This window comes from Chlorocebus sabaeus, chromosome 1, assembly GCF_047675955.1.
Source record: "Chlorocebus sabaeus isolate Y175 chromosome 1, mChlSab1.0.hap1, whole genome shotgun sequence".
In the NCBI taxonomy this organism is placed as follows: domain Eukaryota; kingdom Metazoa; phylum Chordata; class Mammalia; order Primates; family Cercopithecidae; genus Chlorocebus; species Chlorocebus sabaeus.
Genome location: NC_132904.1, coordinates 69374413 through 69399776, shown reverse-complemented (window position 1 = coordinate 69399776; position 25364 = coordinate 69374413). Strand labels below are relative to the sequence as shown.

The following is a 25364-nucleotide window of genomic DNA, read 5'->3' as shown; positions in this document are numbered from 1 at the left end:
AGTTGGATATGACAAGAATGACCCAGTTTTTATAATCAACTTTCACAACATATTATTTTTTTCATCATAATAAAAGTGACCCAGTTAAGATAAATGCCTCATTCTCTACTTCACTCTCAAAATCTTTCTTTGGTACTTTCCCTCTTATACAACTGGGGTCTGCTTTTGTAGCCCAGACCCTTCTCAGTTTGATTCATTTCAATAATCATTTATTAGAGGCCTTCTCTGCTAAGGATAGGATAAAGGGAAGAAAGTGCTGCCTGTTCTTAAGGAATTAAGGGTCTTTTGGGAAAATCTGACATGTGTATAAACGGTTTTAATGTAGTGTTTTAAATATTATGATGGGGAGTTTGTAAAAAGCATTTTCAAGCTCTTTGGTTCTATTTTTGGTACTATTTTTATTCTAATCATTGGCTTTTTAATCAAATTGCATATAAATATTTATGCAATCTGCCTTCTAATCACAAACCATGTTGAGACAGTACTATCCAGAATTGCTTTGAACTTCATCTCTAGATGCTGTCATTGGTTCAGACAATTGCAGTTTAAGGCAGGGGGCTGGAGCAAATCATAGGGTTTTCATCCACTTCCTGTGCTTTGAATTCCAGCTGTTTCTTAATTTTTGTATCTCCTGCATTAACTCTATGCACACTAGCAGTAATCCACCCAGGCCAGAAGGCCTCCAGCTATCTTACCCACCAGAAAATGAGTTCATGTGCAGGTTAATGAGTATCACAGCCTTGCAAAGGTGGTAATTAAAATTCAGGGAATTCTGGGTGTTGAATAGCTGAAAAAGATATTTTAAGATTAATCTCCGTTGAAAAAGGTTTCTGATCACTTGGGCCTCCTCTCACCTACTTAAATAAGATTCAATCCATGATTTGCAATAATACCCATATAGCACATAGAAGAACATTGTGAGAACGCTAAGGAAGAGCTAGTTGAGTCAGTTTTGTAAAGCACTGGGAACTCGGTAAGCCATTAATAAATGTTAGTTGCCTGTGTTAACCATCGTTATTATTATCATTTAAGTATTTAAGTGGAAGAGAATGGGGGAAGGACATTCTAGGCCAAGAGAGTAACTTCATTGGAAACATGAAAGTGAATGTCATTTTCCAAAATGACTCAGTATAGTTGGGATGTAGAGTATAATGCAGAGAACAGTGATGAGAGATGGTGCTAATGAGAGAGAGTTATGTTGGGACCAGATTGTAAAGAATCTTCAATGCCTGCTGAAGAATTTCTACTTTGCAAAATATACAGTGGGAGCCACTGAAAAAAATTTTGTGGAATTTTTTCCCTAATATGATATTCAGGTTTTCTTTATGCTTTTTTATGAAAAATTTCCAACATACACTGAAGAAAAAAAAAAGGCAGTATAATGACTCCCATGTACTCATTACCCAGCTTTAACCATTATCAATATGTGGCCAATGCACTGATTATTTTAAAGCAAGGCAAGAAAGACTAACATTGTACCACATTCTTTACCTTATTTAATCTTCACTATGTCCTGTAGAGTATGTGGTACTCCCACTTTCCCTAATTATAAATGAGAAGACCATCAACATGATAAAGTAAGTAAAAGCTCTGGGATTCTAACCTACATCCAACTGATTTCAGAGCTCAAGCTCTTTCCTGTCTGGCATTTGAAGTAGAGCATGATTCCCAGTTGAAAACAGCTGCTGATCCATCTACAATAACAGTACCTATTGGTGCTCTTGACCCTATTCAGGATGGTAGGCTTCTCTGCCTGCAGCTACTCTACTTCCAGAGGGTCACCAGAATCTAAGTCCACATAAATGCTCAACCTAGTCAGCTAAAGTAACTGTGCAGTCCAGTAATTTTCAAAGTATGGTTCCAGGCCAGTGGCAAGTTGTTAGAAAATGCAGACTCTTAGGGCCCACCTTCAGCCTGCTGAATCAGAGATTCTGGGTGGGGCCCAGCAATTTGTGTTTCTGTTTTTTTAAGCAGGCTTTATTGTTTAGAGCAGTTTTAGTTCCACAGCAAAATTCAACAGAAGGTACAGAGATTTCCCTTACACTCCCTTCCCCTACATACAATTCCTCCCACTATCAACATCCCCCATCAGAGTGGCATATTTATTACAATTGATGAACATACATTGACACCATCATCATCACCCCAAATTCATAGTTTACATTAGGGTTCATTCTTTGTACATTATCAGTTTAGACAAATGTATAATGACATGTATCCACCATTGTAGTATCATACAGAATAGCCTCACTGCTCTGAAACATATCTGTGCTTTTATAAGCTCTGCAGTGATTCTTAGGCATACTTAAAGTTGGGAACATCTGGTTTAGTTAGACCTTAGAAAATGGAAGGCAGCTCATATCTGAAGGATCTTCCTTACTCTTAAAGGCTTACAGAGTTTTTTGCCTACCCAGAAAAGAAGAGAGGGCAGGACTGAAATACATTTGTGCTTGTGAACTGTTAAGATAGTAAAAACTAGGATTTATTACTATTAAGTAGGGATTTACCTTTTTTAAAAGAATGTTTCAAATCCCTGTTGGAAGTAAATCTTTTTCATATAAGTAGTTAGGTACTACTAGTGCACCAAGTTGCCATTTTTTAACTCTTTTATATTAAATAATGCACATCTGTATAATTCTGGTTGATATTCTGCCAATGTAAGTGAAGAAAGATGCTTCTACATCAAATTCAAAACTATCAACAAAAGTTCAGTATATCTAATCAACCTCCTTTTGTTACGGGATCTCTGGGGTACCAGTTTTTCTGGCTAGAAACCTCTGTGGCCATGGCGCCTTTGCCCGAGTTCTTGTCCTGTGTCCAGGAAGTATGAGGTAGGCAGACAAGTGAAGGGTAAAGAAGAAGAGTTTTATTTACTGTTAGAACAGCTCAGAGAAGTGGGTAGCTCCTCCCTGTAGGCATATCGTCCCTTGGAGTGTCAGGTCTCAGCAGAGAGGAGGCCCTGGAGAGGGTGGCTTTTCTCCACAGGCAAGTCATTCGGATGTCTGCAGGTCTCTGAAGCTCTCAGCAGAGAGAGTAGCTCCTCTCTGCTGGCAGGTTGTCTCTGCAGCTTTCAGTGGAGAGAGTGCTCCTCTCTGCAGCTGGCCTTCCCATCGTCTCCAGCTATTAGCAGAGAGAATACTCCTCTCTGCAACTGATCGTCCCCTCCTCTCTCTGCCCTCTTCTTCCTCTGGCCATCCTCTGCCTTGCTCTGGCTGAGCCCAGGGCTTTTATGGACCTCAAAATGGGGGAAGTGTATGCAGATTGGTCTATGGGCAGCCATGGGAAGGCCCAGAAGAGGGACCACCAGTCCCCACTCTGGTCTGCCGGACTGGCAGTCCAACCCCCAGTCTTCAGGCCCTCCCTGGCTTGAAGGTGGGGCCTTACTGGGAACCCACCCTCTTCTGCCCAGGACTCTGCCTCCCGCTGCTATTCAAGGCCCTAGGGCTCAGTTTCAACCCCGCTAATCGGAGTGGGCTGCAGGAGAAGAGAGAGGCCAGGCAGCGGGAACAGACATCCCCAAGCCAGCAAGGGACAGGGGCAGGGGACCCTTCCTGGCCCTCCTCTGGGAACACAGGGAAGCTCGGATCCACAGCTGCAGTTTGGGCAGCTGTGGCCCCTCTCAGGAGGGTGGGGCTCCTGCCTGCTCCGTAGACCAGGAGGCCAGGGTCTGCAGCTGCAGTTTGGGCAACTGCAGTGGTACCTGGGGAGCTCCCATCCCAACTCAGAAGGGGCAGGGCCCCGGAGCCACTGGCTCCATGGAGTGTGCAGCCCCAGCAGTACTTCCCTGCTGTAGCCAGCATGATGGCAGCAGCCACTGCCATCACTTTGGTAAGGCTTTGGCAGCCATTTCAATAATCGTGTCTACTGGTGGACCCTGGAATACATGCGTCAGTTATTATCTCATGATGAGATAATGTATGTTTTATTGCTGAAGTGAAATATACTATAACAACAAATTACTTCTTAAATGTCTTTATAAAGTGTTTAGAAATTTATTTATTTATTTATTTATTTTAAAGACAGGCTCCCGCTCTGTTGCCCAGACTGGGGTGCAGTGGCATGATAATAGATCACTGCAGATTCAAACTCTTGGGCTCAAACAGTCTTCCTGCCTCAGCCTCCCAAGTAGCTGAGATCATAGGCACATGTCACGGTACCCAGCTAGATTTTTTTAAGTAGGATTTAAGAAGCTGAGTGAAAGTATAATTCCTGATTTCTGATATACTTCTATCAAAATTAATAGTACATTGCCTTTAGTGAGAAATATCTATAATCAGAAATAATCCTGATTATAGTAAGGTCAAAAACAGAAGTACCAGCAGAACTTTGGTACTTTTTTTTTCAACTTTTTTCCTCCCTCTCACTCAGACCCATACAGCTAGCACAGAGCCCGGGCACAGTGGATACTGTTTATATTTTACTGAGATAATAGAAACTGTGTGGGTATTTGGTTCACCTTAAAATTCATGCCTTTTTTTTTTTTTTTTGAGCTCATGATGCCTGTATTACCATTTGCTGTACTCAAATAAAATACTCCAGTGGTTTCCTGCCAAAGCATAATCTTGTTATGATTGTCCACCAAGACCATTTCTAAGGCAGAAACCTTATATCAGAAGATGTTATATGTTTCTTTCTCTAAACAAGTTCAGGAAAAGTATGTCCTGATGTAGGAAATTTATTCAGACTTAACACCAGCAGTGTCTCTGGTGATGTTACATAATTACATGGAAATCATAGTAAAAATATTTGCAATGCCTAAATTTGAAGTACTCCATGGTGTCATCTAGTGGTGTAAGCACTATAGAAGGTGCAGCTTTATTACTCAGTGCTTTTGGGACAGAATTTGTGTATTTAAAAAACAAAAACAAAAACAAACAAACAAACAAAAAACATAGTAAAAGTTTAATGGGACAGCCAAACATAAGATACAATGGAAGACTTCCATTGAGGATTCTTAGATATAATACCAACACAGAAGCAACAAAAGAAAAATAGCTGGGCCAGGTGTGGTGGCTCACGTCTGTAATCCCAGCACTTTGGGAGGCCAAGGTGGGTGAATCACGAGGTCAGGAGATCAAGACCATCCTGGCTAACACAGTGAAACCCCATCTCTACTAAAAATACAAAAATACAAACAAACAAACAAAAAGCCAGGCGTGGTGGCAGGCACCTGTAGTCCCAGCTACTCGGGAGACTGAGGCAGGAGAATGGTGTGAACCCGGGAGGCAGAGCTTGCAGTGAGCCGAGATGGCGCCACTGCACTCCAGCCTAGGGGACAGAGTAAGACTGTCTCAAGAAAAGAAAAAAAAAAGAAAAATAGCTAAGTTAGACTGCATCAAAATTTAAAACTTATAAGCCGGATGCAGCGGTGAGTGCCTATGGTCCTGGTGAGTGCCTATGGTCCCAGCTATTTGGGAGGCTGAGACAGACGGATTACTGGAGCCCAGAAGTTTGAGTCCAACCTTGGAAACATGACAAGACCTTATCTCATTTTTTTTAAGTAAAACTTTTGTACATCAAAAGAAACTTTCAAGAAAGTGAAAAGACAGCCCATAAAATGGGAGAAAATATTTGTAAATAATACATGTTGTAAGAATCTAGTATCCAGAATATGTAAAGGAGTCTTACAACCCAACAACAAAAAGACAACCTTATTTATTTATTTATTTATTTACTTACTTACTTATTTACTTATTTACCAAGACTGAGTCTTGCTCTGTCACCTAGAGCTGGAGTTCAGTGGCACAAACTCAGCTCACTGCAACCTCCGCCTCCCGGGTTCAAGCAGTTCTCCTGCCTGAGCCTCCCGAGAAGCTGGGACTACAGGCGCCTGCCACCATGCCTGGCTAATTCTTTTGTATTTTTAGTAGAGACGGGGTTTCACCATGTTCACCAGGATGGTCTCGATCTCCTGACCTTGTGATCCGCCCGCCTCGGCCTCCCAAAGTGCTGGGATTACAGGCGTGAGCCACCGCGCCCGGCCCCACTTTTCTTTTTTTTAATATTTCTATTGTGTTTTTTCTGTCACTGCTGTTTAGTAAATATACATATACCAATGTATAATCCTACCAATAATGATAGGGGGAAAACGGAGGAAATTTATATTATAGAGTGTCTACTCTTTTCCAGGCACTGCACCTGCATCCTTTCACATTTATTATTTCACTTAACTCCTACACCTAAGCAGATGAGCAAAGATCAGAACCCACGCATTTTGTCTCTAAGTTGTGTCCTGTTTTCCCACAGCTTTACCAATATTGGATCTTACCTCTTTTAGTTCCTGTTTATTAGAGAGAGTCAACATTTTCTCAAGTGATTGTTAACTGTTCATATTTACTTACAATCTATATCTTTTGTCCATTTATTATTAATAATAGATTTTAAACTGAACATACCTACTTTTCTCATAGACAGAAGGTATCATGTGTCAAAGCTTTACTATAATTTTTTTTGCTTTTATTTACTCCATTACAGGCTCTTGATGGAAATGTGTATGATCATCTCAAGGATTATTTAATAGCCTTCAGCCGGACTGAGCTAGAAACATGTCAAGCTGTACAGAACACATTCCAGTTTTTATTAGAAAACTCCAGCAAGGTAAGTTACCTTTGGTGCAATGTGTAGTGTTATCCAACTTAGGAGCTAAAGTATTTCTGCATACAAAGAAAATGAAGGTACCAGTGATATTAGAAGAATGCATTAACAGACAAATTTCCTGGTAACAGCATTCCTTCTAACAAAGTTGGAGGAGATTCTGTTCTCCTTGGTGATGACTTGGTGAAGATGGCACCAAGGGCAAAAGGAGAGGTGATGATACAAGGTAGCTTAGAACATTGGCCCATTGCCATGTGCATTGCCTTTCAGAAAGGTTTAAACGTTTTATATTCTGCTCAAAGTTTAAATGCACTCTGCTCACATGGGGGAAACAACAGGTCATGTGTCAGTACAAAGAGTATTAAAAGAGCACAAAGGGAAAAGGAGCGTTTTGTAATTGTTATAAAAACAACAAGGTCTTGGTTTGTTTTTTTTGTTGTTTGTTTTTCAAATTAAGCCCTATTATCTATATGCTGTAATTCTTTGATAGCAGTCTTTTCATTTAAAAGTGTTGAGATCCATCAAGTTTGCTGACATGTCACATTGTATGCAGAGAAAATAAATGTAATGACTTTTCTTCAAGATTCGATAGATTAAAATGTTTTGCAGTTGTGAAACTATCCATTGGAAGATAAATTGTTCCTGTGGTTAGTAAATGTTTTTTGTCTGACAAATTAAATGCACAATAAATGTTTCCTGACTAAAGGAATGCATTTTTTAAAAATATGCATTTCATAGCTGCTACTTTAAAAGATCCAGTTCAATTCTTTTTTTTTTTTTTCTTTTTTTCTTTTTTTTTTTTTGTCAGGGAGAGTGAGGACTGGCTAATACTTTTAGGAGAGGGATCAGGATATCCATTTTCACATGACAGTGTCCAAAGACAGGAAGGAAAAGCACAGACTCTTCATCCTGAATGCCTCTTGTGTATATATTCTCGTTTTCACTGTACCAGAGCTCTCAATTCTGTGTTTAGAAAAGTGTTAAAAATGCTAGGTTGATATGGAAATACAAAAATCACTAGCTTGGTGCTTTGAAGTCCTGTCATATATCTGTTTTCTTATATTGTTACCCCCCAAAATCTAAGAAAAAAAGGAAAATGTAAAATGTTGATTGGAGAATCTATATAGTATGTATATAAGTATTTACTGTATAATTTGTTTGATTTTAATGCATATATATTTGAATTTTTCAGAAAAGAATTTTGGGGGAAAAGTCTATGAAAAACATCTTTGTTCCTTCTATAAAGTGGTTGATTTTTGACTAGTGAACAATTTTGTTGTTGTTGTTATTGTTGTTATTTTTAGTAGAGACAAGGTTTCACCATATTGGTCAGGCTAGTCTTGAAGTCCTGGCCTCAATTGGTCCACCTTCCTCACCTCCCAAAGTGCTGGGATTACAGGCATGAACCACCATGCCCAGCCGTGATTTAATTTTTTATGTTTATTTGTCCATTTAGGTTTTCTGTTTCTTTTTCAGTATGTTTGGGTGACTTACATTTTCCTAGACCATTATCCATTTCATTAAAATGTCCAATTTTCCTAGACAATTGTCCATTTATCAGATTTGATGTCATAAACTTGTTTGCTTCTAGAATTGTCTCTGTTTTTGTTTTTAATATTGTTTGTGCTGTCCGTCTTATTTTGATCAGACTCACCGGTCTATTTTATTAATCTTTGCCAAGAACCAGATAAAATGACCTTTATTGTGCTTCTCAGTGTTGTTTCTATTTCCTTAATTTTTGCCTTTATATTCATTATTTCTTTCTACTTTCTTATAGTTTGTTATTGTTCTTTCTCAAACTTCTTTTTCTATTTAGATCCTATATTTTCAGCCTTTCTTGTTTTTAAGTAAATTTGTTTAAACCTTAAAAAAAAAAAAAAAGGGATTTTCTGCTTGAACTGCATTCTGTGATATGTAGGGCTTTTGTTATTATTTTTGTTTTTTTCTCCTTATTAACCCATGATTATTTAGAAATGAGTTTTGCAGTTTCCGTTCAGTTGGAATATGTGGTAGGGTGGTAGGGTGACATTTTTATTTCTAATTTTATTATAAACTGTATTTTTAATCCAATTACATTTATTCTAATTTTATCAGAGAGGTTATCTTCTAGCAAAATTCTTTGAAACGTTTTTTTCCAAGAATAAGTTGGACTGGATACACTACCCTTAGTTTATAAAACAGGAAACATAGTCATAACAGATAGCTAATATTTTACACACACTTAACAATTTAAGACTTTTAGCATGGGGTATATTTTGAATCCCATGAGGTTGCCATTACCGTGTTCATTTTATATGGAGGAAATTAGACTCAGAAGTTTATGTGGCTTGGCCTGAGGTTACACACTCACACATAGTGCTTTCCATGCTCTTCTACTATATTCTCTTTAGCTTGTATTATTTTAATAGAAAATGAATTAAGAATTTATGAACTAGTTTGGACACATAAAGAGATAACCTTTCATTTTCTGCATTCACTCATATGAGTATCTCACTCCCCAGAAATGAGAAATAAATGAGATGCTCTTACATTTAAATTGAAAGTGGTAGGAATAAAAATTTAATAAGAATAATGTGTCTAGGAGATGTGCCCTTTCGTTCTGACTTGTACCGGAGGAGGCCTACAAGTTTTATACCATGTGCTTTTCTGTTACGAAGAGCTTGTTATGCTGCTCTTGCTATGCTGCTGAAAGCAACCTAAAGGGAAGTTTGACACTTTTTAGATTTTTTTATTTTATATCATTATTACCTTGTTCAAAATGTGACATATTCCCAAAGATATTTTGGTGGTAATTCATCCAACATACTGTAAATGTTAAAGTGCTTTCTATATTATTCATCCCCTAAATGGGAACAGATGGCCCTAGGAGCTTTTGTTAAACTTTAATTATTTATGAAGCTTACTTTTCTTCTTAATATTTTATGAAATGCTTTGCATATGTAACTGAAGCAGATGTTGTCATAGGTATTTTCTCTAGGATAGTAACTCCAAAGATAGCTCTACTGGCCTTTATAATCTGTTTGTGTGTGCTTGCTTTTTGTCTCGATAAGGAAACCAATTAATAACAAAGTTCATTTAAGAATTCAGAAAATAAATTTAAAAAAAGAATTCAGAAAATTACAATGTTATTCTACATTTATTTGAAAATTAAATTGTCTAATGTTACTGTTCTTAATACCTTGAAGTCTAACCCAAAAAAAGTAGATAAAAGGAAGGAAAAAACTTCATGATCATTTCAATAGATACAGAAAAAGACTTGACAAAATTCAGTACTTTTTTGTGATAAGCACTCAGCAAACTAGAATAGAAGGGAACCTACATAACAGGATAGCATTTGTGAAAACCCCACAACCAATATCGTATTCAATAATGAAAGACTGAAAGTTTCCCCTGCTGGTATCAGGAACAAGACAAGGATACCCATTTTCACCGCTGCTATTAACCATTGTACTGGAAGTCCTAGCCAGAGCAATTCAGTGAGAAAAAGAAATAAAAGGCATCCAAATTGAAAAAGAAGAATTAAAATTACCTGTCTTTGCAGATGACATGATTATATTCATAAACTCTCAGAGAATCCATTAAAAGAAAACTAATAGACTTAATACACTTAGCAACATATAAGATAAAAGCACAAAAATCAGTTGCATCTCTATATTCCATCAATGAATGATCCAAAAAGAAAATTAAGAAAATAATTCCAACTACAATAATACTCAAAGAATAAACTATGTAGGAATAAATTTAACCAAAGGATTTAAAGACCTGTACATTGAAAACTATAAAACATTGCTGAAAGAAATAAAAGACATAAATGCATATAATAAATGTTCATGGATTGGGAGATTTTATGTTGCTAATATTGTAATATTCCCCAAAATGATCTACAGATTCAGTGTAGTCCCTATCAAAATTCCAATGGCCTTTTTTGCAGAAATGGAAAAGCTGGTCCTCAATTATTTTTTTTTTTTTTAAATTTGAGACAGGGTCTCACTGTGTCACCCAGGCTAGACATGAGCTCAGCTCACTGCAACCTCCACCTCCCGGGTTCAAGCGATTCTCCTGCCTCAGCCTCCCAAGTAGCTAGAATTACAGGCATATGCCACCATGCCTGGCTAATTTTTTTGTATTTTTAGTCAAGATGGGGTTTCGTCGTGTTAGCCAGGCTGGTCTTGAACTCCTGATGTCAAGTGATCTGCCCTCCTTGGCCTGCCAAACTGCTGGGATTACAGGCTTGAGCCACCGCACCCAGCCCAATCCTCGAATTAATATGGAACTACAAGGGACCGTGAATAGTCTAAATAATATTGAAAAGGAAAAATAAAGTTGGAGGACTCACACTTCCCAATTTCATAACTTACTGTAAAGTTACAGTAGTAAAGATAGTGTGATATAGACATAAGTATAGACATATAGACCAATGAAATAGAATTGAGAGTTCAGAAATAAACCTGAACATCTATGGTCAATTGATTTGCAACAAAGGTGCCATGACTATTCAGTAGAGAAAGAATATTCTCTTCAGAAAAAGGTTTTGGGACCGCTGGATAGCCACCTGCAAAAGAATGAAGTTCAGGCCAGACGTGGTGGCTCACACCTGTAATCCCAACACTTTGAGAGGCCGAGGTGGGTGGATCATGAGATCAGGAGTTCCAGACCAGCCTGGCCAATATGGTGAAACCCTGTCTCTACTAAAAATACAAAAATTGGCTGGGCGTGGTGGTGGACACCTGTAGTCCCAGCTGCTTGGGAGGCTGAGGCAGGAGAATCACTTGAACCCAAAAGGTGGAGGTTGCAGTGAGCTGAGATTGTACCACTGCACTCCAGCCTGGGCGACAGAGCAAGACTCTGTTTCAAAAAAAAAAGAATGAAGTTCAATGAAATTGTGAACCCTTACCTCACAAAATTAACTCAAAATGGATCAATGATCTAACTTATAAGAGAAGACATAGAGGTAGATCTTTATGACCTTGATTTGGCAGTGCGTTCTCAGATTTGACATTGAAAGCACAAGTAACAAAGGAAAACATAGATAATTAGACTGTATCAAATTAAAAGCTTTTGTGCATCAAAGGATATTATTAAGAATGTGAAATCAACCCAAATGATGAGAGAAGATATTTGCACATCGTATATCTGATAAAAATTTCATATTCAGAATATACAAAGAACTCTTACAAGTCAACATCAGAGACAACCCAATTTAAAAGTGAACAAAGGAGGCTGGGCACAGTGGCTGATGCTTGTAATCCCAATACTTTGGAAGGCCAAGGTGGGGGGATTGCTTGAGGTAAGGAGTTCAAGAGCAGCCTAGGCAACATAGCAAGACCCTATCTCTACAAAAAAAATTTAAAAATTAGCCAGGCATGGTGGTGCATACCTGTTGTCCCCGCTACTCGGGAGGCCGAGGCGGAAGAATTACTTGAGCCCAGGCATTGGAGGCTACAGCAGGCTATGATCATGCTACTGTACTCCAGCCTGGGCGACAGAGCGAGAGCTTGTCTCTTTAAAAAGAACAAAAAACAAAAGTTGTGTACCAAAAGGTCAATGAAATGAAAAGCTAGTTTCTTGAAAAGATTAACAAAATTGATAAACCTTTTTTTCCCTTTAATTTTAATTTCAGGGGTACATTTGCAGGATGTGCAGATTACTAGGTAAACTTGTGTCATGGAGGGTTTGGTACACATTATTTCATCACCCACATATTAAGCCTAGCACCCATTAGTTATTTTTCCTGATTCTCTCCCTCCTCCCACCCTCTACCCTCCACCCTCTGGTAGGCCCCAGTGTGCTTTGTTCCCATGTGTTCTCATAATTTAGCTCCCACTTATAAATGAGAACCTGTGGTATTTGCTTTTCTGTTCCTACATTAGTTTGCTAAGGATAATGGCCTCCATCTCCATTTATGTTCCTGCAAAAGACATGATCTCATTCTTTTTTTATGGCTGCATAGTGTTCTGTGGTGTATATATACCACATTTTCTTTTCTTTTCTCTTTTTTTTTTTTTTGTTTTTTGTTTTTTGCTTTTTGTTTTTGAGGCAGAGTCTTGCTCTGTCACCCAGGCTGGAGTGCAATGGCATGATCTTGGCTCAGTGCAACCTCCGCCTCCCGGGTTCAAGCGATTCTCCTGCCTCAGCCTCCCAAGTAGCTGGGATTATAGGCGTCCACCACTGCACCCAGCTAATTTTTGTATTTTTGTAGAGATGGGGTTTTGCCTTGTTGGCCAGGCTGGTTTCAAACTCCTGACCTCAGGTGACCCGCCCACCTTGGCCAAGGTGCTAGGATTACAGGCATGAGCCACCACGCCCAGACATGTGCCACATTTTCTATATCCAGTCTATCATTGGTGGGCATTTAGGTTTATTCCATGTCTCTGCTATTGTGAATGGTGCTACAGTGAACATAAGCAAGCATATGTCTTTATAACAGAACAATTTATATTCCTTTGGGGATATACTCAGTAATGGAATTGCTGGGTCAAATGGTTTTTCTGTCTCTAGGTCTTTGAGGAATTGCCACCTTGTCTTCCATGAAGGTTGAACTAATTTACACTCCCACCAACAGTGCAAAACTGTTCCTTTTTCTCCACAACTTTGACAGCATCCCTTGTTTTTTAATTTTTTATTGATAGCCATTCTTATTGGTGTGAGATGGTATCTCATTGTGGTTTTGATTTGCATTTCTGTAATGATCAGTGATGTTGAGTTTTTTTCATATGATTGCTGGCTGTATGTATATCTTATTTTCAAAAGTGTCTGTTCATGTCCTTTGCCCACTTTTTCATATCCTTTGCCCACTTCTGAATGTCCTTTCTTGTAAACTTATTTAAGTTCTTTATAGATGCTGGGTATTAGACCTTTGTCAGATGCTTAGTTTGAAAAAAAAAAAAAAATCCCATTCTGTAGGATGCGTTTTTACTCTGTTGATAGTTTATTTTGCTGTGCAGAAGCTCTTAAGTTTTATTAGATCCCATTTGTCAATTTTTACTTCTGCTGCAATTGCTTTTGGCATCTTCATCATGAAATCTTTGCCCATGCCTATATTCTGAATGGTATTGCCTAGGTTTTCCTCTAGGGTTTTTATAGTTTTGGGTTTTACATTTAAGTCTTTAGTCTATCTTGAGTTAACTTTTGTATGTGGTGTAAGGAAGGGGTCCAGTTTCAATTTTCTGCATATGGCTAGCCACTTATCCCAGCACCATTTATTAAATAGGGAATCCTTTCCCCTTTGCTTTTTGTCAGGTTTGTTGAAGATTAGGTGGTTTTAGGGGTGCAGTCTTATTTCTGGGTTCTCTATTCTGTTTCATTGGTCTATGTGTCTGATCTTGTACTAGTACCATGCTGTTTGGTTGCAATGGCCCTGTGATATAGTTTGAAGTTGAGTAGTGTGATGCCTCTAGCTTTGTTCTTTTTGCCTAGGATTGCCTTGGCTATTCAGACTCTTTTTTGGTTTCATATGAATTTTAAAATAGTTTTTTCTAGTTCTGCAAAGAATGTCGATGGTAGTTTAATGGGAATAGCATTGAATCTATAAATTGCTTAGGGCAGGCTGGGCACCTGACTCACACCTGTAATCCCAGCACTTTGGGAGGCCAAGATGGACAGATCACTTGAGGTCAGGAGTTCAAGATCAGCCTGGCCAACATGGTAAAACCCCATCTTTACTAAAAATACAAAAATTAGTCGGCTCATGCCTGTAGTCCCAGCTACTCAGGAGGCTGAGGCAGGAGAATCACTTGAACCCAGGAAGCGCAGGTTGCAGTGAGCTGAGATTGTGCCACTGCACTCTAGCCTGGGCGACAGAGTGAGACTCCTTCTGAAAATAAATAAATAAATAAATAAATAAATAAATAAATAAATAAATAGCTTAGGGCAGTATGGCCATTTTTATGATATTGATTCTTCTTATCCATGAGCATAGAATGTTTTTTCATTTGTTTGTATCATCTCTAATTTATTTGAGCAGCAGTGATTTGTAGTTCTCCTTTTAGAGGTCTTTCACTTCCCTCGTTAGCTATATTTCTAGGTTTTTGTTTTTTGGGTTTGTTTGTTTGTTTGTTTGTCAGTTGTGAAAGGGAGTCCATTCGTGATTTGGCTCTCGGCTTGACTGTTGAAAATCAGCAAACCTTTAGCCAGACTAGTGAGGAAAAAAAGAGAGAATAACCAAATAAATAAAATCAGAAGTGAAAAAGGAGACATTACAACCAATACCATAGAAATTCAGAGGATCATTAGAGGCTACTATGAACAATACATGCCAATAAATTGGAAAACCCAGAAGAAATGGATAAATAGGGCTGGGTGCGATGGCTCACACATGTAATCACAGCACTTTAGGAGGCCAAGGTGGGTGGATCACTTGAGGCCAGGAGTTTGAGATCAGCCTGGCCAACATGGAAAAACCCTGTCTCTACTATACAAAAATTATCCGAGTGTAGTGGCACATGCCTGAAATCACAGCTGCTCAGGAGGCTGAGGTGTGAGAATCATTTGATCCAGGAAGGCAGAGGTTGCAGTGAGCCAAGATTGCACTACTGCACTTTATCCTGGGCGACAGACTGAGACTCTGTCTCAAAAAAAAAAAAAAAAAAAAAAGGATAAATTCCTAGATGCATGCAACCTACCAATGTGGTTTGGATTTGTGTCCCCACCCAAATCTCATCAAATTATAATAATCCCCAATGTTGGAGGAGGGACCAGTGGGAGGTAATTGGATCACAGGGGTGGACTTCCCCCTTGCTGTTCTCTTGGTAGTGAGTGAGTCCTCATGAGATCTGGTTGTTTAAAAGTGTGTAGCACCTCCCCCTTCTCTCTCTTCCTCCTGCTCCTGCCATGTAAGACTAAGCTGCTTCCCTTTTGCCTTCTGCCATAATTGTAAGTTTCCAGAAGCCTCCGCAGCCATGCTTCCTGTACAGCCTGCAGAACCATGGGTCAATTAAGCTGCTTTTCTTTATAAATTACCCAGTCTCAGGTAGTTCATTATAGCATTGTGAGAATGGACACTTACCAAGATTGAGCCATGAAGAAATTCAAAACCTGAAGAGACAAAAAAACAAGTAACAAAATCAAAGCTGTAATAGAAAGTCTCTGAGCAAGGAAAAGCCTGGGACTGGGTGGCTTTGTGGTGAAATTTTACCAAATATTTAAAGAAGAACTAATACCAATTTTACTCAAACAATTCCAAAAAATAGAGGAGGAGGGAATACTTCCCATCTTATTCTCTGAGGCCAGCATTACCCTGATACCAACATCAGACAAAGACACATCAAAAAATAAAAACAAGCCAGTATCCCTGATGAACATTAATGCAAAAATCCTCAATAAAATACTAGCAAACTGAATTCAACAACACATTAAAAAGATTATTCATCATGACCAAGTGGAATGTATCCCAAGAATGCAAGGATGGTTCAACATACACACATCACTCTGCATGATACATCGTATCAACAGAATGAAGGGCAAAAACTGTATGATCATTTCAATTGATGCTGAAAAAGCATTTGATAAAATTTAACATTCCCTTATGATAAAACCCTTCAATAAGCTGGGTATAGAGGAAACATATCTCAACACAATAAAAGCCATGTATAACAGACCCACGATGAGTATCATACTGAATGGAGAAAAACTGAATGCCTTTCCTCTAAGATCTGGAACATGACAAGGATGCCCACTTTTACCACTGTTGTTCAACATAATACTAGAAGTCCTAGCTACAGCAGTCAGATGAAAGAAAGAAAGAGCATCCAAAGTGGAAAGAAAGAAGTCAAATTATTCTTCTTTGCAGATGATATAGGCTTATATTTTGAAAAACCTGAAGACTCCACCAAAATATTCAAACTGATAAACACCTTTAGTAAAGTTGCAGGATACAAAATCAACATTCAAAAATCAGTAGCATTTCTATATGCCAGCAGCAAGATTCTGAAAAATAAATCAAGAAAGTAATGTCATTTACAATAGCTACAAATACATTAAAATACATAGGAATTAACCAAAGAAGCGAAAGATCTCTTACAATGACAGAAATTAGGAAGTTGAGACAGGAGAATCACTTGAATTCAAGAGATGGAGGTTGCAGTGAGCCAGGATCATGCCACTGCACTCCAGCCTAGGCAACAAAAGCGAAACAAAACTCCATCAAAAAAATAAAAGGAAGGAAGGAAGGAAGGAATAAATTGAAGAGGACACAAACAGATGGAAAGATATTCCATGTTGTTGGATTGGGAGAATCAATATTCTTAAAATGTCTATACTGCCCAAAGCAATCTACAGATTCAATGCAGTCTCTATCAAAATACCAGTGGCATTCTTCATGGAAATAGAAAAAACAATCCTAAAATTTTTATAGAACCACAAAAGACCCAGAATAACCAAAGCTTTCCAGCTATCCTGAACAAAAAGAACAAAACTGAAGGAATCCTATTATGTGACTTCTAATTATACTACAAAGCTATAGTAACCAAAACAGCATGGTACTGGCATAAAAGCAAATACCAGTGGAACAGAATAGAGAACCCAGAGTCAAATCCACCCATCTGCAGTGAACTCATTTTTGACAAAGTTGCCAAGAACATACATTGGAGAAAGGACAGTCGCTTTAATAAATGATGCTGGAGAAACTGGATATTTATATTCATATGCAGAAGAATTAAGACCCCTATCTCTTGCCATATACAAAAATTAAAGTGGATTAAAGGCTTAAATCTAAGACCTCAAACTATGAAACTACTAAAAGAAAACATTAGGAAACTCTCTAAGACATAGGACTAGGTAAAGATTTCTTGAGTAATACCCTGCAAACACAGGCAACCAAAGCAAAAATGGACAAGTGGGATCACATCAAGTTAAAAAGTTTCTGCACAGCAAAGGAAACAATCAACAAAGTGAAGCAACAACCCACAGAATGGGAGGAAATATTTGCAAAATATCCATCTAACAAAGGATTAATAATGAGAATATATAAGGAGCTCAAATAACTCTATAGGAAAAATATTTAATAATTCGATTTAAAAATAGGCAAAAGATCTAAATAGACATTTCTCAAAAAAAAGACATATAAAAAGCAGACAGGGCAAGGTGCAATGGCTCACGCCTGTAATCCCACACTGTGGGACACCAAGGTGGGCGGATCGCTTGAGCCCAGGAGTTAGAGACCAGCCTGCATAACATGGTGAAACCCCATCTCTACAAAAATTACAAAACTATAGCAGGGCATGTGGCATATGTCTGTAGGAGGCTGATGTGGGAGGATCTCTTCAGCCAGGGAGGCAGAGGGTGCAGTGAGCTGAGATTGCACCACTGCACTCTAGCCTGGGTGAGACCCTGTCTCAAAAAATAATAATAAAAATAAATGGCAGACAGGCATATGAAAAGGTACTCAACATCATTGATCATCAGAGAAATGCAAATCAAAACTACAGTAAGATAGTATATCACCCTAGTTCAAGTGGCTTTTATCCAAAAGACAGGCAGTAACACAGACACTGGTGAGGATTTGGAGAAAAGGGAGCCCTTGTAAACTGTTGCTGGGAATGTAAATTAGTACAACCACTATGGAAAACAGTTTGGCAGTTCCTCAACAACTAAAAATAGAACTTCCGTATGATTCAGCAATCTCACTGCTAGGTATACACCCCAAAGAAAGGAAATCAATATATCAAAGAGATATCTGCACTCTCATGTTGATTGCAGCACTATTCACAATAGCCAAGATTTGGAAGCAACCTAAGTGTCCATTAACAGATGAACAGATAAAGAAAACTTGGTATATATACACAATGGAGTATTATTCAGCCATGAAAAAGAATGAGATCCTGTCATTTACAACAACATAGATAAAACTGGAGGTCATTATGTTAAGTGAAACAAACTAGGCACAGAAAGACAAATTTCACATGTTCTCACTTATGTGTGAAAGTTAAAAAAGTAAAACAACTTGAACTCATGGAGATAAAGAGTAGAAAGATGTTTACCAGAATCTGGGAAGGGTAGTCAGGTGTGGGGGGAGCCAGGATGGTTAATGGGTACAAAAAATATAGTTAGATAGAATGAATAAGATCTAGTATTCAATGACACAATGAGGTGACCACATCAACAATAGTTTATTATACATTTAAAAATAACAAAACCGGCCGGGCATGGTGGCTCACGCCTGTAATCCCAGCACTTTGGGAGGCCAAGTTGGGTGGATCATGAGGTCAGGAGATCGAGACCATCCTGGCTAACACGGTGAAACCCCATCTCTACTAGAAATACAAAAAATTAGCCGGGCACAGTGGCAGACACCTGTAGTCCCAGCTACTCGGGAGGCTGAGGCAGGAGAATGGCGTGAACCCAGGAGACGGAGCTTGCAGTGAACCAAGATCGCACCACTGCACTCCAGCCTGGGAGACAGAGTGAGACTCCATCTCAAAAAAAAAACAAAAACACATGATTATTTCAATAGATGTAGAAAAGGGCTTCAACAAAATTCAACAGCCCTTCGTGCTAAAAACTCTCAATAAACTAGATATTGATGGAACATATCTCAAAATAATAAGAGCTATTTATGACAGACTCACAGCCAATATTATACTGAATGGGCAAAAACTGGAAGCATTCCCTTTGAAAACTGGCACAAGACAAGGATGCCCACTCTCACCACTTGTATTCAACATAGTGTTGGAAGTTCTGGCTAGGGCAGTCAGGCAAGAGAAAGAAATAAAGGGTAGTCAGTTAAGAAAAGAGGAAGTCAAATTGTGTCTGTTTGCAGATGACATGATTATATATTTAGAAAACTCCATTGTCTCAGCCCAAAATCTCCTTAAGCTGGTAAGCAACTTCAGCAAAGTCTCAGAATCCAATATTAATGTGCAGAAATCACACGCATTCCACCAATAATAGACAGACAGCCAAATCATAAGTGAACTCCCATTCACAATTACTACAAAGCGAATAAAATATCTAGGAATCCAACTTACAAGGGATGTGAAGGACCTCTTCAAGAACTACAGACCAGTGCTCAACGAAATAAAAGAGGACACAAACAAATGGAATCAATATCGTGAAAATGGCCATACTGCCCAAGGTAATTTATGGATTCATTGCTATCCCCATCAAGCTACCACTGACTTTTCCACAGAATTGGAAAAAACTACTTTAAAGTTCATATGGAACCAAAAAGGAGCCTGCATAGCCAAGATAATCGTAAGCAAAAAGAACAAAGCTGGAGGCATCGTGCTACCTGACTTCAAACTATACTACAAGGCTACAGTAACCAAAACAGCATGGTACTGGTACCAAAACAGATATGTAGACCAGTGGAACAGAAGAAGGGCCTCAGAAATAACACCACACACCTACAACCATCTGACTTTTGATAAACCTGACAAAAACAAGCAATGGAGAAAGGATTCCTTATTTAATAAATGGTGCTGGGAAAACTGGCTAGCTATTTGCAGAAAGCTTAAATTGGATCTCTTCCTTATACCTTATACTCAAGATGGATTAAAGATTTAAATCTAAGACCTAACACAATAAAAACCCTAGAAGAAAACCTAGGCAGTACCCTTCAGGACATAGGCATGGGCAAAGACTTCATGACTAAAACACCAAAAGCAATGGCAACAAAAGCCAAAATAGACAAATAGGATCTAATTAAACTAAAGAGCTTCTGCATAGCAAAAGAAACTATCATCAGAGTGAACAGGCAACCTACTGAATGGGAGAAAATCTTTCCAATCTACCCATCTGACAAATGGCTAGTATCTAAAATCTACAAAGAACTTAAACAAATTTTCAAGAAAAAAACAACCCCATTCAAAAGTGGGCAAAGGATATGAACAGAGACTTCTTAAAAGAAGACATTTATGCAGCCAACAGACATATGAAAAAATGCTCATCATCACTGATCATCAGTGAAATGCAAATCAAAACCACAATGAGATACTATCTCACAACAGAATGGCAATCATTAAAAAGTCAGGAAACAACAGATGCTGGAGAGGATGTGGAGAAATAGGAATGCTTTTACACTGTTGGTGGGAGCGTAAATTAGTTCAACCATTGTGGAAGACAGTGTGGCAACTCCTCAAGGATCTAGAACTAGAAATACCATTTGACCCAGCAATCCCATTACTGGGTATATACCCAAAGGATTATAAATCATTCTACTATAAAGACACATGCACACATATGTTTATTGCAGCACTATTCACAATAGCAAAGACTTGGAACCAACCCAAATGTCCATCAGTGATAGAGTGGATTAAGAAAATGTGGCACATACACACCATGGAATACTATGCAGCCATTAAAAAGGGTGAGTTCAAGTCCTCTGCAGGGACATGGATGCAGCTGGAAACCATCATTCTAAGCAAACTATCACAAGGACAGAAAACCAAACACTGCATGTTCTCACTCATAGGTGGGAGCCAAACAATGAGAACACATGGACACAGGGTAGGGGACATCACACACTGGGGCCTGTTGGGGTGGGGGGCTAGGGGAGGGATAGCATTAGGAGAAATTCCTAATGTAAATGATGAGTTGATGGGTGCAGCAAACCAACGTGGCACATGTATACCTATGTAACAAACCTGTACATTGTGCACATGTACCCTAGAACTTAAAGTATAATAAAAATAAAAAAGTATAATTGGATTGTTTGTAATACAAAGAATAATGCTTGAGGTGGTGGATACCCCCATTTACCTTGATATGATTATTATACGTTGTAGTCCTGTATCAAAATATCTTATGTACCCCATAAATATAAATACCTACTATATACCCACAAAAATTAAAAATTAAAACTTTTTGGAAAAAAAAGGAGAATGGGACACAAACAGGCACAGGGAGAAGATCACATGAAGATACCAGAAGAAAATGGCCAACTACAAGCTGACAATAATTACCCTCAGAAGAAATCAAACTGTCAACACTTGATCTTGGACTTCTACAAAGCCACTTTTGCCAAATGAAGTGACATTCACAGGTTTTGGGAATTAGGACATGAACATATCTTTTGAGACGCTACCATTCAGCCCACTACAGCTGTTTGTAAAAAGAAGCAAGCCTCCTGATGGAAGTAAATGTTACCTTCTCGAGAAAATAAATAAACAAACAAGACAAAAAGCACCCATTCCAATGTATAGGAAATACTGGAAACAGAATACTACAAGGATGTAATAAAAATTACATCTTTGTCATTTTTTTCCCAGACTGCAGGAAACTCTACAGAACAAAAACCTAGTTTCTTCAACAATTAAATTGCAAGAGGGAGAAAAGCAGAGATAGATGAAGAAACGTGTATAGGAAAGGAAACCTAAACAGCATCGTGCAGTTGCACTGTGGGGGCTATATTTGTATCCTGATTTGAAAAACTTTTTTGTAATAAAGGAAACAATCAGGGAAATTTGAGAACTTGTTGCTTTATAAGTACTTACTGTAAATTGTAATGTGGATATATTTTCTTAAAAGAATCCTTATCTTTTAGATGTACTGAAATATTTATAAATTAAATGATATGTCTGGAACTTGTTTCAATATAATTAGGAGTAGAAGAGGTAGATGGGCTTAAAGATGAAAGAATATTGGTCATAAGGGGATGTTTTGGAAACGGGGTGATGAAGACATGAGGATACATTCCACTGTTGTCTTTACTTACATGTGTATTTGAAATTTTCCGTAACAAAGAGTTTAAAATTTTAAAAGGTTGAAACCTCTTCCTCAAGAGAAACAAAACAAAAAGATTAATAGTGCTTGAGGACAGGTTTGGCAGCTAGAGAGGTGATCCTCTTAACTTTTCTGCATGGTGATTAGAGAGGCTCTGAGGGCTGTGTAATGAGCTTTCACAGCTATTCTAGCTTAAAGCTGGAATCCAAGAAGAGAACAAAGTACATTTCTCTTTGAGAATATGTTTATTCAGCCAGCCTTCCCAGACCATATTCTAACGACTCCTCACCTCATCTCACCCCATCATCGGCCTGGATTAAATATCACCTTGTTCTCTTCCCATACCCTCTACACACTCTGTGGTGTATTTTAATTATGTAGTGTGTTTGGTTCACCCAGTTTCCATATTATAAATTCTTTGAAGATACTAACCTTGTTTGTTCATCTTATTCATCTATATATCCCCCTCATCCCTGGGTTTCATGTTGGACCTGGTAAACTCTCTCAATAAATGGTTGGTAGAGTGAGGGGGTGGGAAGCAATAGAGAACTGGGATTGCACTGGTAAACAAAATGCAATATACACCTACTATTTTTTGTATCTCCTCAATTATCCCTTTTCCCAGGACTACTAAATTAGAGCTACAGAGTTACTTTGAACTTTTTTTTTCTTCTGCCCATCTTCTAGCAGAGGTGCTAATGGGCTATAATATACTGCAAATGAAAGATAAGTAAGGGGTAAGCCATGTGTTAGCAAAATAGAAAGTGGGGTGCCCCATCAGATGCTGATTTCCACTCTTTCCCAAGGTATGTAAATACAATGAATTTTTTTCAGATGGCTGCCTTTCTGTGCTATTTGTTCTTCTGCTTTCTGTGTATCAGAATTCTTCTTTTATAGAAATTCCAGGCTGGGCGCAGTGGCTCATGCCTGTAATCCCAGCACTTTGGGAGGCCAAAGCGGGCGGATCACGAGGTCAGGAGATCAAGACCACACTGGCTAACACGGTGAAACCCCGTCTCTACTAAAAAAGTACAAAAAAATTAGCAGGGCGCAGTGGCGGGCGCCTGTAGTCCCAACTACTCGGGAGGCTGAGGCAGGAGAATGGCATGAACCTGGGAGGCAGAGCTTGTGGTGAGCTGAGGTTGGGCCACTGTACTCCAGCCCAGGCAACAGAGCAAGATGCCATCTCAAAAAAAGAGAGAAAAAAGAAATTCCTTTCTAGCCTGTCTTCTTGGTATGCTGTAAGATGGTAATTAGTGTGTAACCTCCTCAAGAAGGTGCTGAGAAATACTCTACAAACACTATTTGGTGCTGTGGATAGGATTATCTGGCAGTTTCCTAGTGGATGGCAATGGCCATGAAACAGACTTTAAGAGGCCCATAAAATTTTAGAGCTGGGAGAGATGGAAAAGACCAATGTGCTTCCTTATGTGCACCCTGTTCTGTATTACACAGAATAGATTTTTGTGTAAAAACTATCTTCTTGCCTTCTTAAGGTTTTGTATATTGTCCAGTTCCCAAATCTGATCTAGTTTCTAAACTATCACTTTCCAAATTTATTTTTGAGAAAATAGTACAGATAAATAATAACAATTGTCTAAAATGAAAAAATGTGTAACGTCATTTCTTTCTTACCACAGTGTTGGATGATTTCTCATTTGTATAGAAAACAGCAGAATAAATCTTAAACTTAATAATGTAATTGGACATTTTAACCTCATTAAAGACCTAAAGATATTTTATTTTCTCTTTAGGTGGTACGGGACTACAATCTTCAACTGTTTTTGCAAGAGAATGCTGTATTTCACAAACCCCAGCCCTTCCAGTTCCAGCCTTGTGACAGTGATACTGTAAGGGAATTACAGATTTTCATTTCATGTGTTGTTCAGTTGTGTTTGTGCTCAAGTAACAGTTATCCTTGGTGTAGACAGATGGAAAAAACTTGAGTGTATCTCATCAATTTTATAACAAAACTGTAAGGATGCAGAATAATGACGACTTTTTTCTGAATTGTGGCCAAGAAACTCAGTGTCTTCATGCTAACAACCTTCTACCAAATGAGGTTAAGTTATAAGACAAGTTTCTGAAACCTGAAAACATCTGAGGGAAGAAGAAAAATATTCAATACGTTTACTCAAATTAAATTATATTTTCCCTGAAACTCTTTTTTTTTTTTTTTTTTGACAGAGTTTTGCTCTGTCACCCAGGCTGGAGTGCTGTTTTCAATCTCGGCTCACTGCAAGCTCTGCCTCCCGGGTTCACGCCTTTCTCCTGCCTCAGCCTCCCCAGTAGCTGGGATTACAGGCGCCCACCAACAGGCCTGGTTAATTTTTTGTATTTTTAGTAGAGACAGGGTTTCACCATGTTAGCCAGGATGGTCTCAATCTCCCGACCTTGTGATCCGCCCGCCTCGGCCTCCCAAAGTGCTGGGATTACAGGCGTGAGCCACTGCGTCCGGCCTCCCTGAAACTCTTTATGTTGTACCCCTCCAAAGAAATCAGTAGTTAAATTTTAACCAGAATAGGCCAGGCACTGTGGCTCACGCCTGTAATCCCAACCCTTTGGGAGGCCGAGGCAGGTGGATCTCCTGAGGTCAGGAGTTCAAGACCAGCCTGGCCAACATGACGAAACCCTATCTCTACTAAAAATACAAAAATTAGCTGGTCGTGGTGGTGGGCACCTATAATCCCAGCTACTTGGGAGGCTAAAGCAGGAGAATCACTTGAACCTGGGAGGCGGAGGTTACAGTGAGCCGACCCCACCACTGCATTCCAGCCTGGATGACAGCGTGAGATTCCATCTCAAAAAAAAAAATTTAACCAGAATAGAATTAATAAATGGAATAATGAACATGTGTATGAAATATTTTGGTGGGTCTTATAAAAGATTATAGGCTTTTTACAATTCCTTTCGGATTTCTTAGAATATTAAACCTCAAATTAGCAATTTCTTTTAATGCCTCTACGTCGCTGCCATTTTTTTTATTGTAGCAGAATACACATAACACAAAAATTACCATTTTAACCATAGTTAAAGTGTAAGATTGATTCACTGTCACTACATTTCCAATGCTGTGCACTGTCATCACTTTGTAGTTCCACAACATTTCATCA

The 25364-nt window shown here is 38.6% G+C and overlaps 1 protein-coding gene across 2 annotated transcripts in view; it reads left to right on the top strand.

The window, feature by feature from the left end:
• The window catches only part of FCHSD2 (FCH and double SH3 domains 2), a 318513-nt gene that overhangs the window by 226949 nt on the left and 66200 nt on the right, over positions 1–25364 (top strand). For both annotated transcript variants that reach the window (XM_008020056.3, XM_073019212.1), the window contains 2 exons: positions 6475–6597; positions 24006–24101. In XM_008020056.3, coding sequence (XP_008018247.1) covers positions 6475–6597; positions 24006–24101 — 219 coding nt within the window. The remainder of the gene's footprint in view (positions 1–6474; positions 6598–24005; positions 24102–25364) is intronic.